Below are 16082 nucleotides of genomic sequence, written 5' to 3'. Positions count from 1 at the left end.
CTTGTTATGAACTTGGTGAATAGAGTTATGAATATTAGTTGGACCACCATGATGAAGGACACGATTACGCAAACGCCAAATTTCATCCAATGTAAAAACCATTTTTAGGGAGACTAACCACTTATCACTTTTGGGACAAAACGATTTGGGTGGTTCCAATACTAACTTGAAAATGTCTTCATTGGATGCAATATGAGCTTCATCAGCTCTAAATCCCAAACAAGTAGAGTGTCAAAATGGCTCTAGCAATGGTGCATTTTAAGAAGATATGGCAGGTGATATCTACTTCTTCACCACAAAGAACACAACTGAGGTCTGTGACTTCAAATCTTCTTAACATTGTCGACACCTCGCAGCTGCTCGACCACCCATTGCGGCGACGCTTGCACTCTTCCTCTTTCGGTGTGATGTGAGTGGAATATGGAGGTATGTCGTACCTCAAGTATGTGACTGGAATATGAGTCGATATTAAGGAAATTATCAAGGGTAAGTGAAGTCGCCATCAATCATTGGGTTTTTCTAAGGTGTGATTGGTCACTGACTCAATTTGATTTTATTACCAATCTTAGGCTAAGGAAAAAGTCGTTTTTCCTAATCTAATGTGGATAGGTAAATAATCTTGGTTCTTGAGTTCGGAAGTCAGGTTACGTGTGGGGAAGGTGTTAGGCACCCCACAATGCCTGTCCGTAGACAATTCTTTGTTTTGGTAAAATCATAATTTTCGGACATTGGCAGTTGAAAATGAGCTATTGGCATTAGCTTTCAAGGCTTTAAGCAAATTAGGCTTCAAGGTTTGGGTTTGGAAAGGGTGTGGTTTTGATCGATGCTTTCCAAGTGTGTTTGGAATCATTGCCAAATCTTCACAGTGAAAATCTGGCAGCATTTCACCTTATTTTCGTGGCAGAAATTCTGCATCACTTCGCCTTAGATGTGTCACAACATACAAAATGCTATTCTCACCAAGCTTTTTGATGTGAGGATATGGTAATGGGGATGCCCCCATTTTCACGGTGAAAACCCAGCAGAGTTTCGCATTTGGTGCGTAAAACGCTATGACGCATGAGGATGCACAAAACACTATGGCACACCAACAAGGTTTCATGCTTGTGTATATGGTGCGTGCCAATGTACTTATGCTAGGATGATCCGAAGCCCTTCAAAGCATTAAACACGTTGATATGTGACGCATACACAAGAAAATTGATGTCACTTTGTGATATGGATTGGGATGATCACACTGCAGTGACTATGCACATAGTATGACACAAATATGCATCTACAGCAATTGCCTTGAGCATATACTCATGCCACAAGATCAAGAGCACTCATGGCCAAAGAGGGTCACAGAGTCGTCACCTAGTGTTTGCAATGGCCTAGGAACCATGAATATAGCGTCCTTTCGAGGAAGAACCATTGATCTTACTACCAGAAATATGGTTTCGGAGTTTAGGTACGTTCTTGGGAAGGTGTTAGACACCCAAGAATACCCAATCCTAAGGTTGGCCACCCATCATTGTGTCTTATGTCTTAACCTCGATAAAATCATATTCAACACTTGTGTCCTAAACTCACACACACACTAGCATACATCTAAGTATACAACATGGCATCATATTCCAAAACACATACATATCCATCCATAAAGTATAAGGAACCAAACCTTGGGAAGGTGTTAAACACCCAAGACTACCCAATCCTAAGGTTGGCCACCCATCATTGTGTCTTACGTCTTAACCTCGATAAAATCATATTCAACACTTGTGTCCTAAACTCACACACACACTAGCATACATCTAAGTATAGAACATGGCATCATATTCCAAAACACATACATATCCATCCATAAAGCATAAGGAACCAAACCTTGGGAAGGTGTTAGACACCCAAGACTACCCAATCCTAAGGTTGGCCACCCATCATTGTGTCTTACGTCTTAACCTCGATAAAATCATATTCAACACTTGTGTCCTAAACTCACACACACACTAGCATACATCTAAGTATACAACATGGCATCATATTCCAAAACACATACATATCCATCCATAAAGCATAAGGAACCAAACCTTGGGAAGGTGTTAGACACCCAAGACTACCCAATCCTAAGGTTGGCCACCCATCATTGTGTCTTACGTCTTAACCTCGATAAAATCATATTCAACACTTGTGTCCTAAACTCACACACACACTAGCATACATCTAAGTATACAACATGGCATCATATTCCAAAACACATACATATCCATCCATAAAGCATAAGGAACCAAACCACACACATACAAACCCTATTATTCATCTAACATGTGAAAACCCTATCATCTCATACATCTAAACATGATTCATCATATTACATCATATCGTACCCTTACATCTCATTATGTCATCCTAATATTCATCTAGCATGGCATCACATCATATTCAAGGCAGCAACACGAATAATCAAATCAAGGCAGAAGCATAAGCATAAGGAAAGATCCAAGTAACATGTGATTCATCCAAACATTCACATTCATCTCTAACACCAAAACAAGATCATATCACAAATGCATGAAAATTTCCAATGCATGACTTACCTTTTACTTACCTTGTAGCAACTCAGCACCTATGGCATTTATGCGTGAGCATGTAAATGCATGTTCATGTCATCAAAGCAAAGAAAATACTAAACAAATCCTAACTCTAACATCTGATAGCAAACCAAGAAATTAAACATGTGAAACATAGGTATTGAAAGCATAAAAGCATGAAAAAGAGGCTAAACAAACAAACATGTGAAAGCAAAAACAAAATAAAAGAAATAAAAAATTAGGGTTTCTAGGTAGCGGCTTACGCATGCAAGAACAAACCTGCATACGCATAATCAAGCCTGCGTATAGGGGCAAAATTATATGTACGCAGGTTCTTGCCCAGAAATCCTAAAAAGACCAAAAATAGGGCAGAACCTTAAAACGGAAATTCTAACAACCTAACATGCATTTAAAACCACAAACATATAAACCTAAACTAGATAAACATGTTAAAGCATATTAAAACAAGAAAACAAAACAAATAGAAAGATTTAAAGGAAAAAAATGAAAGAAAGGAAAAAAGAAAAGTTTAGACTAGATACTTCAAAAAAAAGCTCCTTAAGTTTGATTTTTGACCACTCCCCTCAGTCAAATCTATTCACAATTCAATAAGAAAGCGATTAGCAACGTTAAACTAAAAGGATAGGGGCTAGAAAAGGTCTTAATAAAAACAAAATGACTTGAAAGTGTTTTGTGAAAAACTCCCTTTTGATTCACTATTTTCTAGTGAATATTGTATTTTTCCCGTGGGATTTCTATGCGTTTGAAAATATACAATGTAAGGCTTTTTATAGTGGAAAAAATGGGGTTTGAAATGGCTCCCAGACGATGTGGGATTCATTCAAAACCTCAATCATTATTACAGAAAACTTGTCTTTTTTATGTCTCTGAAACCCTAGCTGCATACGCAAGAGTGTGCCTGTGTACGCATGCTTTGGCCCATGAATTCAGGCTGCTGCCAATGCCCACATACGTGGGCCGAGGGCCACTTTGGTCATTTTATTTCCAAAAACAAATTTTTACTTATTTAAAATATTATATTTTCCATTTTAACACTCCCCAAGTCAATTTGATATCTAATTGGGCTCTAAATTGGCCTTGGGTCTTAGAGTTTGGGCATCATTGGGGAACGGGGACCTAAGTTGTAAAGAGTACAAAATGCGATGTCTACAACATGCGTCATGCACAATGCTATCACACAAGGCAGGAAAGTAAAACAGACATTGTCAACATTCCAAGGGTATGGCCTAGCAAGGTACAGGAAATATAAAATAGACATTGTCATACCTAGGGAACGCGGCCCAAGCAAAGAGTGGGAAAAATAAAGGGTACAAGGAGAGGGGGAACCCTAATACATGTTCTAGAGAAAAGGCTTAGAGAGAGGGAGAAAGAGAAAACCACTCTAGAGGAGCTAGGCCCCTTAATCTACTAAACATTACCCTTTATGGGCTTGCATCTTCTTGCTTGCAACCTTGCCCTTTTTTTGCTTGCGCCTAGGAGGTCGCACCTTTGCTCCAAGTGTCCTTGCTCCATGCATATACATGCAATGACAAAAGAAACAAGCCAGCAGACAAGCCAAAAAACAAGTAGAAGGAAAAGCATGCTAAAAGACAAACTAGCGAGAGATGCAAAACAGGGGCAAACAAGCATGTGAAGTACACGAAGAGGCAAACAAACATGTTACCAAACAAAAGAGGATGCCCTTGGAGGAGAAATGTAGGTTTGGATTGAGTGTCCATAGCTTCATTGGATTGGATTACTTCCATTGGATTGGATTATGGATGACACGTAGACTCATGCATAACTAGGTAGGCAAACGTGTAAAGATGCAAAGAAGCAAAGAAAGCCAAATGGGTGGCACAAAGCATGCAAGGCAAGCATAACAACATCACACAAAACGAAAAAAGGTGTGTATCAAGCACACCAACACCACAGAGGCGTATCTCAAAGTGGTTACATTCAAACAAGCCCTAAGAGGGACAGATGTAACCACACAAACAAATGGCCTCAAAGACAGACAAGCACAAACCCACAGAAGGCACAAAGCATTGCAAAGCCTAGATCTAGATAGGCAAACATGGAGATAAAGCATAGAAGCAAGCAAAAAAACATAGACATGCATAAAGGAAATGATCCAAACCCTTTGATATAGGCCTAGGTGTATGGATGTAGATTTAGACCACAAGATCTAGATCTACACCCTACCAAAAGGGCCAAAACACAAGAAAAAGGAGATAACAAGAGATAGAAAAGCTTTAGAAGCACATGGCATAGCAACCAACTTGTAGATCTAGACATATGAACAAGGCATTGAGCACTCAAAGATATGGATCTAGGCATAGACATGGCAAGAATCACATAAACATGTAGATCTAAGCATAGACATGACAAGGGAGCACATAAACATGTAGATCTAGGCATAGGCATGCTAAAAGGCATCTAAGCACATGGATCTAAACTCAAACACAATATTTAGGCATATCCTAGCCCAAGAAGGCTAGGCCAACATCATTAAAGCATTAAAACATGGCAAAAAGCAAGGAGACATGTTAGGAAAGCTATAGAACATACTAGGAAGCAAGATAAAGCAAAGAACATGCTAGGAAAAGCAATAAAGCATATTATAAAGCAAGATAAAGCAATATGGTGTAGATAGTAGCTAAAAAGCTACATCTACACCCTTCAAACCTCAAATCCAAGGCCTTAAGACCAAGGAAAGGAAAAAGAGTGCAAGAACACTACCTTTTGATGGTTGAGAGAAAGGAGGAATCAAAGGTTTTTTGGTGTTTTTAGGAGAGAAATGTAGAAAAAAGAGAGAAAATTGCCAGAAAAGATGCTCCAAGACCCCAAAATTCGTCCTCACCAAGATCTGATCTGGAAGAGGGTGTTTTGGCCTTTTTATAAGCAAAAAAGTGTCTGACGGCTATTAAAGGTGCGCTGGGCTGATCTCCGATAGCCACTTAGTGGCTGCCAACTTGTAACAACTTGATAGAGGCATTTCCAAACTCAGATTAAGCTGATCTTGGTGTCCCCAAAAATCTCTTGATGTCTAGTTTCCAGACCACTAAAGAAATGGAAAATCCAACGGTTGGGTCAAAGGCTATGGCCTCGAGAAGGATAGAACTTAATTCCAAACTTTGAGAGAGAGAGAGAGACTTTAATTTAGGTTTTAGAGAAAAGAAAATCTATTTTTTTATTTAATTTTTTTTCCAAAATAGTTTTTTATTAATTTTGTTAATTTTTTAATTTGAAAAGTTAAAAAAAAATACCAAAACTAAGACACTTAACAATGAAAAACTTGAATTGAATAAATTTAAAATTTAAAAAACTCAATTAAACAAAATAAAATTAAAATCTTGAAACATTGCAGCGATCCTTCCACCTCTTTTTTTTGGGAGGGGTGGGACCCTTGGGTGGCCTCACTACTCCAAACAAATGATATTTTTTGACAAGTAAGCCTGCCTGTTACCTCTCATTTGCAAGAACTCAACTCATTTTATCCATTAACGGTCGCCCCTCCTGTATAGCTCCCGCTACTGCCAACCAACCAAGTATTACTTCTTCTTCTCCTTCTAGTAGCGCAAAATTACGTTTCTTTTCTTGAAATTAGATTTGGGTAATGCTTTGCTTTGCTTGTCTGATAGAAACTTTGGGCTTGCCTAAAATGAGTGTATTAGCTTCTGGGCCATGCTTGTTCTCTTGCTTCATATATAGAACCATTCCTTGTGAAGCAATTAACTTTTTAAGTTTATTCTTCCACTTCGTTTAACTTGGTTTGTGTGTGTGTGTATTATGTGAAGAATACACAGCAGGAATGGCTAGTCTTCCCCATGGAAATATGAATTGCAGCATTTTATGCAATAGAGAAGCGGTTTCCTTCGTGGGTTTGCCTGCTCTTCCATATTTGCGGCCAAGGGCGAGAGCTTTTGAAGGTTTGGTTAGAGGTCAGTCGGTGATTTCTTTGCTTTACTTGAATTTTTGTATTATTAAGAAGCTGGGATTACTCACTCGGATTCTTTGCTTTTGAAGGTGAACAATTTCATGTGTGATAGTTTTTGTTGAGGTTAATGATTTGTTTTCCTTTGTAAGGAAGTGTTTTTGGAATATTTGTGACTTGAGGATTATCTGTTGTGTATTAGCTAGCTTGTGTCTTTTTCTTTGATTAATTAGAGTTGCTTTTACCTGGAAGATGGAAACATAAGCTGAAAGGTTAAAATAATTGAATGAAGATCAGGCCTAATTTAAGAATTTTGAAAAAATAATATATATATATATATATATATATGGCCAAGATTTACGAGGTAAATATTCAATACGGAACTAGTCAAGTTATAATTGAGGCTTCTTTTAATCAATTATAACGCCAAGATCTTCCTAGTTAACATCCAATGTGGGGAAACAGGCCCACACAAGACATAATCCTCTAATCCAATCTAATATCTAATTCATTTGGGGTATCACCCATATACTGTTTGTCATCTTCTTTATTTATCATATGTGTACATGATTGGAGTCATTTCTCTAATCCATAAACATTGCAACATATTTACTAAAATGGAGATTATTTTTCTACATTTAGACATATCTTGGATAATATTGTTTGGAGAGAAAGGAATGCATGCACTTTTAAGTTTTAAGGGATGTGAGTTACTGGCTTTAAGGTTGAAGCTGTTGTTCTTGAGGTCACTTTATGATTGGATGGCAGATGCTACTTCATTTTCTTTTTTCAATTTGTTGGAATTTCTTGAATTATGAAATTTAGGCACTAGATTGCTTTTGGGTGTTTCTCTTGCATGCATCCCGTGTGCTAGAATTGTGCCCCTTATTGCACTTTGAAAAAAAAATTATTACTTATAAAAAAGAAATGACTCACATCTATCCTTTTGTTGAAGTTGTGCATATATCTCATGCAAGTTATTAGCCTTATGTGTCTGCAAGTTATTTCAGAAGAGGAACCTTTTTTGATTGAATGTGGTTGATGAAGAAAACACATTTCCTTTTTTGAAAGTGAAGAATCACAATATTATGGGTTTTTGATTTTTCACAGAACATAAAGTACAGAGCCATATAACAGGTGTCTCCAATGATATTTGGATCTCTTATTCATTAGTATAGTGCTCCATAAAACTCAGATTGACCGGGTTTCTAGAATTAAAATTGAGGCATTTTTGTGTACTAGTTGAAAATTTTAGCACGAAATTAAGCCTGTCCAGTGATCTTTCTCACTACATAAATTTCTATCCGACTTCCAATAAGATTAAGGCTTGTATCAGCTTATCTCTATATTTGATGTTCTGCTGAATTACTAGTTATCTTCTAGGATGTGTTTGGAACATATAATCAGACATCCACCATGACAAAGATAAATACACAGATAGAAATCACTATTAGTGCATGCATGTTTGTTGATATACATACATACATACATACATACATATATATATATATATATATATATATATTCTCAAAGTTTCAGTCTTTACTTATCGTGCCCAAATGAACCATCCCCTTCTTTTGGTGAACCCTGTGTCCCCATTCATGCCATTAAACAAATGGTTTGTTGAATGGTTAATCCAGGAAATTTCCTTGGGTGCCTGAAATGTTCTTTTTTTGGGGGAGGCTCTTGTATAATTTATTAAACTTTGCTTAAAAATAAGTCTTTGCCCCTTGGGGAAAGGGGGGGCAGAGGGGCGGGTGTGGTGAAGAAGAGGCCCAGATTCACTGGTGCTTTTATTGTCCTTTACTGTTTTGAGATTAGTGCTGACTGTTTTCTCACAGAGTTTACAAGTTCTGCAACCTTAGATACATTAGAAATTCATTTTGATGGTCATCCTATGCTCACGAATTATGATATCTTGCCAATAAATGGGTATAACAGGAGGAAAAAAAGAGTAATGAATTAGCCTATAGTTCATAGAGTCAGGCTCAGGCAGTATTCCTTTTCTATCTATAAATTGTCCAGGTATCTCATAGTGTTTCTTTCATTTAATTGTGACTGATTCCTTCTTCGATTACCTGAATGTATTCTTTTGATTCTTGAGTCTAGAGGTCATTGTCTAAAAGGTTTGACTTTCTGATTCCATTTTATGTGCCAAAGAATACTATTAGTTTTTTGACAAAGTTTAACTATAAAACTGGTTGTTACCTAAGGTTATACCCTTACTCAATAAAATAAACATTACTACATATTTTGAAAATCTAACCATTGAATTATATATTCTTTACGCTCTTAATACACATGTCAAATTTTGTATTAATTGGATATTATTTACTCTATGATCTAGAAATTTATATTTTATGCATAATTTTAAACTACAAAAACTTGCAATTTAAATAATTTATTGATGACATAGCTATTGATCTTTAATTTTGTAGAAATTTTGCAAGCATGGAGCATATAAGAAGATGTAATTCAATGGTGGATTTGTCAAAATTCACCTCTAATAAAAAGATATTGAGTTTTTTAGTCTAGCTGTATGTAAATAACAAGACAAAATGCAATAATTTTTTTTTTAATTTTTAAGGCTTAAAAATGCTCAATAATTGATTTCCCATTTGTGTGGTTTATACTATTGCCTTTTAGTCCCTTCCTCAACCCTCATCTTTGTACAAGTTATAACAACAATATTGAGACTTTTAGTTGAAGTTTCTCTTTCAGCCCATTAATGATCTTACTTGGGAAGAACTTTAGGAGCATGTTGCATTGTGCAAGCAACAAAATCATTATAGGTTGTTTAAATGGCGTGTAATGGCAATTTTCTGAGGTGCAGATACTGTCCGTTGATTAATTGGAATTATGCAACCCTTACTGTGGGGTTGGTTCAGGTTTTGTAGATAAGAAGTAATATGGATGAGGTTTGTGAATATTATGTTTTACAAAAACATTTATTTTTCTTAATCGAGTGCATAAAAGTGACAATAAATTTGGATACCTAGTATAAAATTATGACAAATCCAAAAAAATAAAAAGAGATTAAACAATGTTTTTACTTGTGACTTCCAAATGTTCTTACTAGACCTCTGCTGGCTCTACCAGAGGTTTAAAAGTAACATTTTTCTAGTGCATCTACTACTTTTTCTAATACTAGTTTGTGTGTAAAAGAGAGCTTAATGTTTTATACAAAAAGCCTTCTTGATGTTAATTATTAAGGATTTGTAAATAAGATTTCATTGGTTATAAAGACCATGTCAAGTATCTGATAATGCGACATCTCTTATTGAATTTTTAAGGAAGACTTAATCAAAGCTTATATAGAAAGGAAACTTCTCTTTTTCTTGGAAAAGGATCCAACCACATGTTGTCAAAGAAATTGATCTTTTCCATCCCTAGAAGGAGCACTGCTTCAAACTCCAGTGGTAATGGCAATGACTCCACTGATCAGGCCAAGGTATGTATGAGCAACCACTAGTGATGAGCTTCTCATTGTATCATTTTTCAATACAATGCATGAAGTTATCTGCTAGCCCGTGTTTTAAGCATGAACTGAACTTCTTTGAGATATATTAAATGGTATTATATTCTTTATATGTGTGATGCTTCTTCTGTAAACTTTACTCATTTAATTCCATAATTGTTGGGCATATGTCATGCCATTTGTTAAACCCAAAATATTACTCACAAAAATAACAGAAAAAGATTATAACGTAGAATTTCTGCTCACTGAAGGAGAGATAGGAAATAGATGTTGCACTTCAAAACTAGTTCAGCATCAACTGTGATCATTTTGTCAGCTTTCTTCTTCTTTACTCAACAAATTAATTTAAAAGAATTTGATCGATGGGTGGTCTCTTTAGTTTGCTGATAAAGACTGCCTAGTAGTACACCTCCTTTGCTCTGCCCATGGCTTTGTCGAATGCTATAGAGTGTCTTTGGGTTCCTTAAGCGATAACAAAGCATAACTTAGAGGAGTAGACTTTAACACAGTCACAAACAGGAGAGATGGAGAGCTATAGGTTTGGGAAAAGGAAGATTATTACTTGTCCTCATCTGGTTTGTATAAGAGTTTTGCTATTCCAAATGGATAGGTGCTTAAAGTGAAAATTAAAGTAATGAATTTTGTGTTCCAATTTTTTTTTAATTTGGATGTTGTTACCTGACTCGCTGTAGTCCAAGTAAAAAAATAAATAAAGAGAAAAAGGAATTAAGATATTATGCTTCATAATTTTTTCTTATTCCTACAGCAGAAACCTTTTGGTTACACGAGGAAGGATGTTTTACTGATAGGAGTTGGAGTTACTGTCATTGGCGTTGGCTTGAAAACTGGATTGGAGGTACCTGGCTTCCTTTTTGTAGTCATTTTAACTTTTTGTTACCCTTGAATCCTTAATGTCTGTTTCTTTCTTTTTTTTCTTCTTTTTTTATAGGTTGTTTCTGTTTATTTTTCAAACTTGCTTATGGGAAATGGAATAGAATACTGTTAGATATATTTTAACAGCGCCAGACAAAACACTTACTGAAAATAAAAATAAAAATTATAAAAAATAAAAATAAAAAATAAAATAAACTGCTCTAATTGGTGCCAGCAAAATCATTTCAGCATGTATATTAAGGAATGTAAAAGAAGTATCACCTTCTTTTCATGATTATGCCTGCCCAGGATTTTTTTTTTTTTTTTGTATATTGAATTGGATGGTTTCAATTATATATATCATGCATGAAAGTTTTTTATTGGTATTCCAACCTTGTAATTGTTCTATTTATGTTGTCATGTGCAGTTTGTAGGTGTTGATCCTCTACAAGCTGGAAATGTAGTTCAGCTGGTACTGGTTTTGGGTCTAACAGTTGGTTGGATCTCAACATATATATTTAGAGTTTCAAACAAAGAAATGACATATGCTCAACAATTACGAGACTATGAAAACAAAGTCATGGAGGTATAATTGAAAAGAATCCCATCATGTCTGTCTTTACATCAGAGCATAAGTGCATTATTTATGACTATGCTGATCCTCTTCAATATTATGGGAAAACTTTTTGCCCATTAATTTTGGAACTTACACTCAAGTGGATAGATATAGCAGCTCCATTTAGTTCCTGATACCTTCAAAAGTAACTTTATAACTATTGAACTAATTAATCCATCGCTGAGCCCGTCAGCATAATTCATTTCTGTTCTCACTTTTCTTCTTCTTCATCTTTTTTTTTTTTTTTTTTCTTTCTTATTGGTGACTCTTGATTTTTTTTTCCCCACTGACCTAAATGGATCCTTGCACAATGAATCCTTTATAAACATGCTATTTACTATTTAGAGTTATCTGCCAATTTATTTTCCTAATACTGGGTTGGGGCCTAATGCTAATCTGCAGAAGCGGCTAGAGGGCCTGACAGAAGCAGAGCTGGAAGCATTGCTTGAACAAGTTGAGGAAGAGAAGAGACGCGTAGCTAGTGGTGACCAGGTTAATTAAGTACCTTGTCATCAATAGCCTTAAAAACATTACAACACTAATTGATATACAACTCTCTATGTATATACAGTAGGTTAGTTCACAGAAAATTTTTGTGAAGTTGGCCTTATTTGTACTTACGGAAAGGCAGCAAGATGATAATGCAAAAATCATGTTTACTATTGCAAATCATGGGCGGCGCTAAAGCCAGCCCAATGGGTTCATTTGAACCTCCTGACTTGGCCAAAAAAAAAAAAATACATTATATATAATTTTTTTTGACCCCTAAATAAAAAATTTGAACACTCTAAACCTAAATTTTGTTTGAACCCAGCTGAAATAAACTTAAATATAATCATCTTAGTGCTACTTTCACAATATTTTTACAATAAAAGTTAATTGGTACGTTGTAATTGGTTTTTATCTAGATTCATAACTGACATTGCTTTTTTATATATCTTTAACAACTTGCCACCTATATTATATTATGAAAGTGTTGCATCAGTAGCATTACTGTTAAAATTGCTTCTTCGTTAAATAAAATAAATAAATAAACTTTCTCTCCAGACTATTCCTAGCTCCGACACTATTGACCCCCTAAAAAAAATTCTGGAGCAAATGTATGTAATTTTCCAGATGCAGGAAACCCAAACCATTAAAGTAGTTAAATGTAGTTTACCAAGGTTTGAAAGGGCTATCGGAGAAGATTATGGATGAAACTTATGTTCATAGAATCAAAAAAAGATTTCATCTTTCATGCATCATTATAGCAATTTGAAGCATAAGTATCTGTCTTCGAATCCTTGCACCAATATACTACTAAACCAGGCTTTTATTTTTTATTTTTTTTTATAAAACTTTATATTCGTAAATAATACATATAATACTTTTTACACTCAATATGTTGCAACTTCAAAGAAAAAAACTGTGAAGAATTTCTTGTTTTATAGAAGTTATTCTTAATAAAGTTTAGTTAATTAGTAAATTCTAGGAATAAGTTTGATGAGCATATGTATTTCTAAAGGTACATGTATAGCTTTCTTAAGTAAAAATTGTAACAAACCAATAAGTCTTTGTAACGTCGTTTACAAGATCATCTCTAAGTTCCTAGTGGCTAAACTCAAACCACTTCTCGACAAGATCATCTCTTTGGCCCAATTAGCTTTCATCCCCAATAGATGGATTGCAGAGAATCAGGTCACTGTCCAGGAGATCCTTCACAGCTTCAAAACCCAGAAAACCAAGCTAGACCTCATGGCAATCAAATTAGACCTCCAAAAGGCATATGATAGAGTAAGCTGGAGGTTCATTCAAGATGTTCTTCTTCATCTGGGATTTAACCAAACATTCACAAGCTGGATCATATCTTGCATCTCCTCAGTCTCATTTGAAGTTCTTGTCAATGGAGGTAAAACTGAGAGCTTCAAACTTGACAGGGGCCTTAGACAACGGGACCCACTCTCATCATATCTATTCATTTTGGGGCAAGAAATTTTCTCCGGAATGCTTGACTCAGAACTCAGGAACAAAAATCTCTATGGCATTAAGACCAGCAAGAGTGGACCAACTATCACCCACGTGATCTATGCTAATGACATAGTGTTGTCCTCTAAAGCTTCCAGAAAAGATGTTGGAACTATATCAAGGATCCTTGAAAAATACAGCTTACGGTCTAGTCAATTGGTGAATAGGAACAAGTCAGGAATCTACTTCTCCAAGCATACACAGAGTCCCACACGAAGAACCATCAAAAGCATCCTTCAAGTCAAGGCCCTAAAAAAAGATGTTTATCTAGGAGCCCCATTCCTATTGTCAAGAGCTCCCTCAAAGGACTTTATTTACCTTCAGCACAAACTTGAAGCTAGACTCACAGGGTGGAGAAGTAAATGTCTTTCGTGAGCTAGAAGAAGAACTCTCTTCAATACTGTCGCCCAAACCATCCCCATTTACACCATGTCAACCTTCAGCATTCCAAACAAAGTTTGCAACAAACTGGACTCCCTCACTAGAAGATTCTAGCGGAAGCCAAAAAACCAAGATAGAAATTTCCTCGCACTGAAAGTTTGGGACAAGCTCTGCCACCCAAGGAACAAGGGTGGACTCGGCTTTAAGAAAGCTAAAGATATCAACACTGCTCTCCTCGCCAAACTAGCCTAGATGATCGCCTCCAAAAGAGGTAGTCTCTACATGAACATTCTAAGAGCTAAATACAAAATCAGCAAGAATTAGCTCCAGTCGGATCCTCCAAAATCCACGTCCCCCATTTGGAAAGCAATTGAAAATGCCAAGAAAAGGACTATCGAGACACAAAGGGTCATTCCATGGAGTGAAACCCTGAATCCACTAAAGCTTTATGGTTTGCTGCTTGTTGGGGCTTCAAAGCTGATGAATCTAACATCCACAGCCCAGTGGATATCGTCAAAATTGTTCTCGATCCTCCAAAAGCTTTTTGTCAAGCTAGAGAGCAATGGCTCATCTCTCTCAACATGGCTTTGATTTTGGAGGAAATTTGGAGAGTTAGGAACTTAGCTCTTCAACACAACAGCCCTATCGACCTGCCATCATCCATCCATACAATTCACAGAAGGTTCAATGAGCTCTCCCTAGCTCTTGCTAGCCCATCTCCTGATTATATCCATGTTGCTCAACCTTCTTGGATTTCTCCTCCCCCTGGTTGGCTCAAAATCAATGTGGATGTTGCGTTATCCACCACTCATGCTTCCTTCATTGCAGTTGCAAGGGATCACCTTGGCATCCCTATCAAAATTGGGGCTAGAATCATGTAGGTAACCTCTCCTCTTTTGGCTGAATCTGAGGCTTTGCTCTAGGCAATATAGCTGGCTTCGAGAGAAGGATTGAACCATGTGGTCTTTGAAGGCGATGCAAAGGCTTGTTTTGATGCTGTAAACTCCCCTGATCTCCCTTCCTCTTGGGCCATCAGAACCACTTCTTACAACATCCTTGCTCTTCATTCTAATTTTTTGGGCCAAAATGGCCAAATGGCTATAAAATCCTAAGTATATAGTTAGTAGTTCTAGTTACCAAACTATATTATTTACTAGCATCTCGAGTCTAAAAGACTCGATTTTGGCCTATAAATCGAGTCTCAGGGACTTGATTTTCATGGTCTAATCATTTTCGATGTGGCATATTTTTTCACGTGGTCACATGAAAATCGAGTCTCTAAGACTCGATTTGCAAACCTTATAAATCCAAGAAGAACCCAGACCCAGAAGAACCCAAAGAAAAAAAAAAGAAAAAAAACAGATGGAGAAGAACCCAAGCCGCACGGCGGACCGCGCTGCCTGGCCTAGGTTGCGCGCCGGACCGCCAGGCAGCGCGATCCGCCGTACGGCACCGGTGCGCGACCCAGGCCAGGCAGCGCGGTCCGCCGTGCGGCCTGGGTTCTTCTCCGACCAATCCAGGTTCTTCTGTTCTGGGTTCTTCTCTCTTTCTCTTTCTGGTTTTTTTTTTTTTTTTTTTTTTTCTCTGGGTTCTTGATATGTTCTAGGCAGGTCGCCTCTCTCATCTGATCTGATTCTTTCTCTTTTGATCTGATTGTTGTGTTTCTGGATTTCTTAAAAAAAAAAAAAAAAATTGTGTATTTTGTCTTGTACGAGAGAGACTTGAGAGTTGAAATTTTTTTAAATTTTTTTGGTTTATAAATCGAGTCTTAAAGACTTGATTTCCAAGTAGGAAGATAATGCCACATCAGACCATGGAAATCGAGTCTTTGAGACTTGATTTATAGACCAAAATCGAGTCTTTTAGACTCGAGATGCTAGTAAATAATATATTTTGGTAACTAGAACTACTAACTATATACTTAGGATTTTATGGCTATTTGGCCATTTTGGCCAATTTTTTATATGTGTTTTTTTTTTTTTTTTTTTTTTTTTTTTTTTTTTTTGTGTGGTCAGACGTGCTTGTAACGGTGCTGCCCACCGTGTCACTAAATTCGCTTTAAGTTCTATGTCTTCTGTTTTCTTCAATGAGGATAATCTTCCCCCCGCTTTGTCGGCTCTTTGTAAGGAAGATTATCCCCTTTGTTCCTCATTTTTTTCTTAATTAATTTCAATTAAAAAAAAAAAAAAAAAAAAAAAAAAAAAAAAGTAAAACTTGTAACATAAT

At 36.4% G+C, this 16082-nt stretch overlaps 2 protein-coding genes across 5 annotated transcripts; both read left to right on the top strand.

Annotated features, from left to right (window-relative positions):
• Window positions 1-5974: 5974 nt before the first annotated feature.
• Window positions 5975-12140, top strand: LOC126702326 (uncharacterized). 4 transcript variants are annotated; one of them, XM_050400998.1, is made up of 6 exons: window positions 5975-6118; window positions 6368-6511; window positions 9852-9955; window positions 10752-10838; window positions 11283-11441; window positions 11874-12140. In XM_050400998.1, exons 2-6 carry the CDS (start codon window positions 6382-6384, stop codon window positions 11970-11972), a joined length of 579 nt encoding a protein of 192 aa, XP_050256955.1. In that variant the 5' UTR covers window positions 5975-6118; window positions 6368-6381; the 3' UTR covers window positions 11973-12140. The 4 variants fall into 4 exon arrangements, with proteins under 4 accessions (XP_050256955.1, XP_050256954.1, XP_050256953.1 ...); XM_050400997.1 differs by having other exon boundaries at window positions 10749-10838; XM_050400996.1 differs by having other exon boundaries at window positions 9798-9955.
• Window positions 12141-13205: 1065 nt separating this feature from the next.
• On the top strand, window positions 13206-14737 carry LOC126704019 (uncharacterized). The gene is made up of 2 exons (XM_050403062.1): window positions 13206-13833; window positions 14301-14737. Exons 1-2 carry the CDS (start codon window positions 13206-13208, stop codon window positions 14735-14737), a joined length of 1065 nt encoding a protein of 354 aa, XP_050259019.1.
• Window positions 14738-16082: the final 1345 nt, after the last annotated feature.

This window comes from Quercus robur, chromosome 10 (assembly GCF_932294415.1).
Source record: "Quercus robur chromosome 10, dhQueRobu3.1, whole genome shotgun sequence".
NCBI lineage: Eukaryota > Viridiplantae > Streptophyta > Magnoliopsida > Fagales > Fagaceae > Quercus > Quercus robur.
Note: the sequence above shows the minus strand (reverse complement) of the source record. Positions and strands in the feature narration are given on the sequence as shown.

Bases quoted from the DNA above. Each gene is read 5' to 3' on its own strand.
- LOC126702326 (XM_050400995.1), top strand. From the start codon at position 6,382: ATGGCTAGTCTTCCCCATGGAAATATGAATTGCAGCATTTTATGCAAT. The intron at 10,839-11,282 runs GTACCTGGCTTC...TGTCATGTGCAG, and splicing joins GCTTGAAAACTGGATTGGAG to TTTGTAGGTGTTGATCCTCT. The intron at 11,442-11,873 runs GTATAATTGAAA...GCTAATCTGCAG, and splicing joins ATGAAAACAAAGTCATGGAG to AAGCGGCTAGAGGGCCTGAC.
- LOC126704019 (XM_050403062.1), top strand. From the start codon at position 13,206: ATGGCAATCAAATTAGACCTCCAAAAGGCATATGATAGAGTAAGCTGG. The intron at 13,834-14,300 runs GTAAATGTCTTT...AATCCACTAAAG, and splicing joins TAGACTCACAGGGTGGAGAA to CTTTATGGTTTGCTGCTTGT.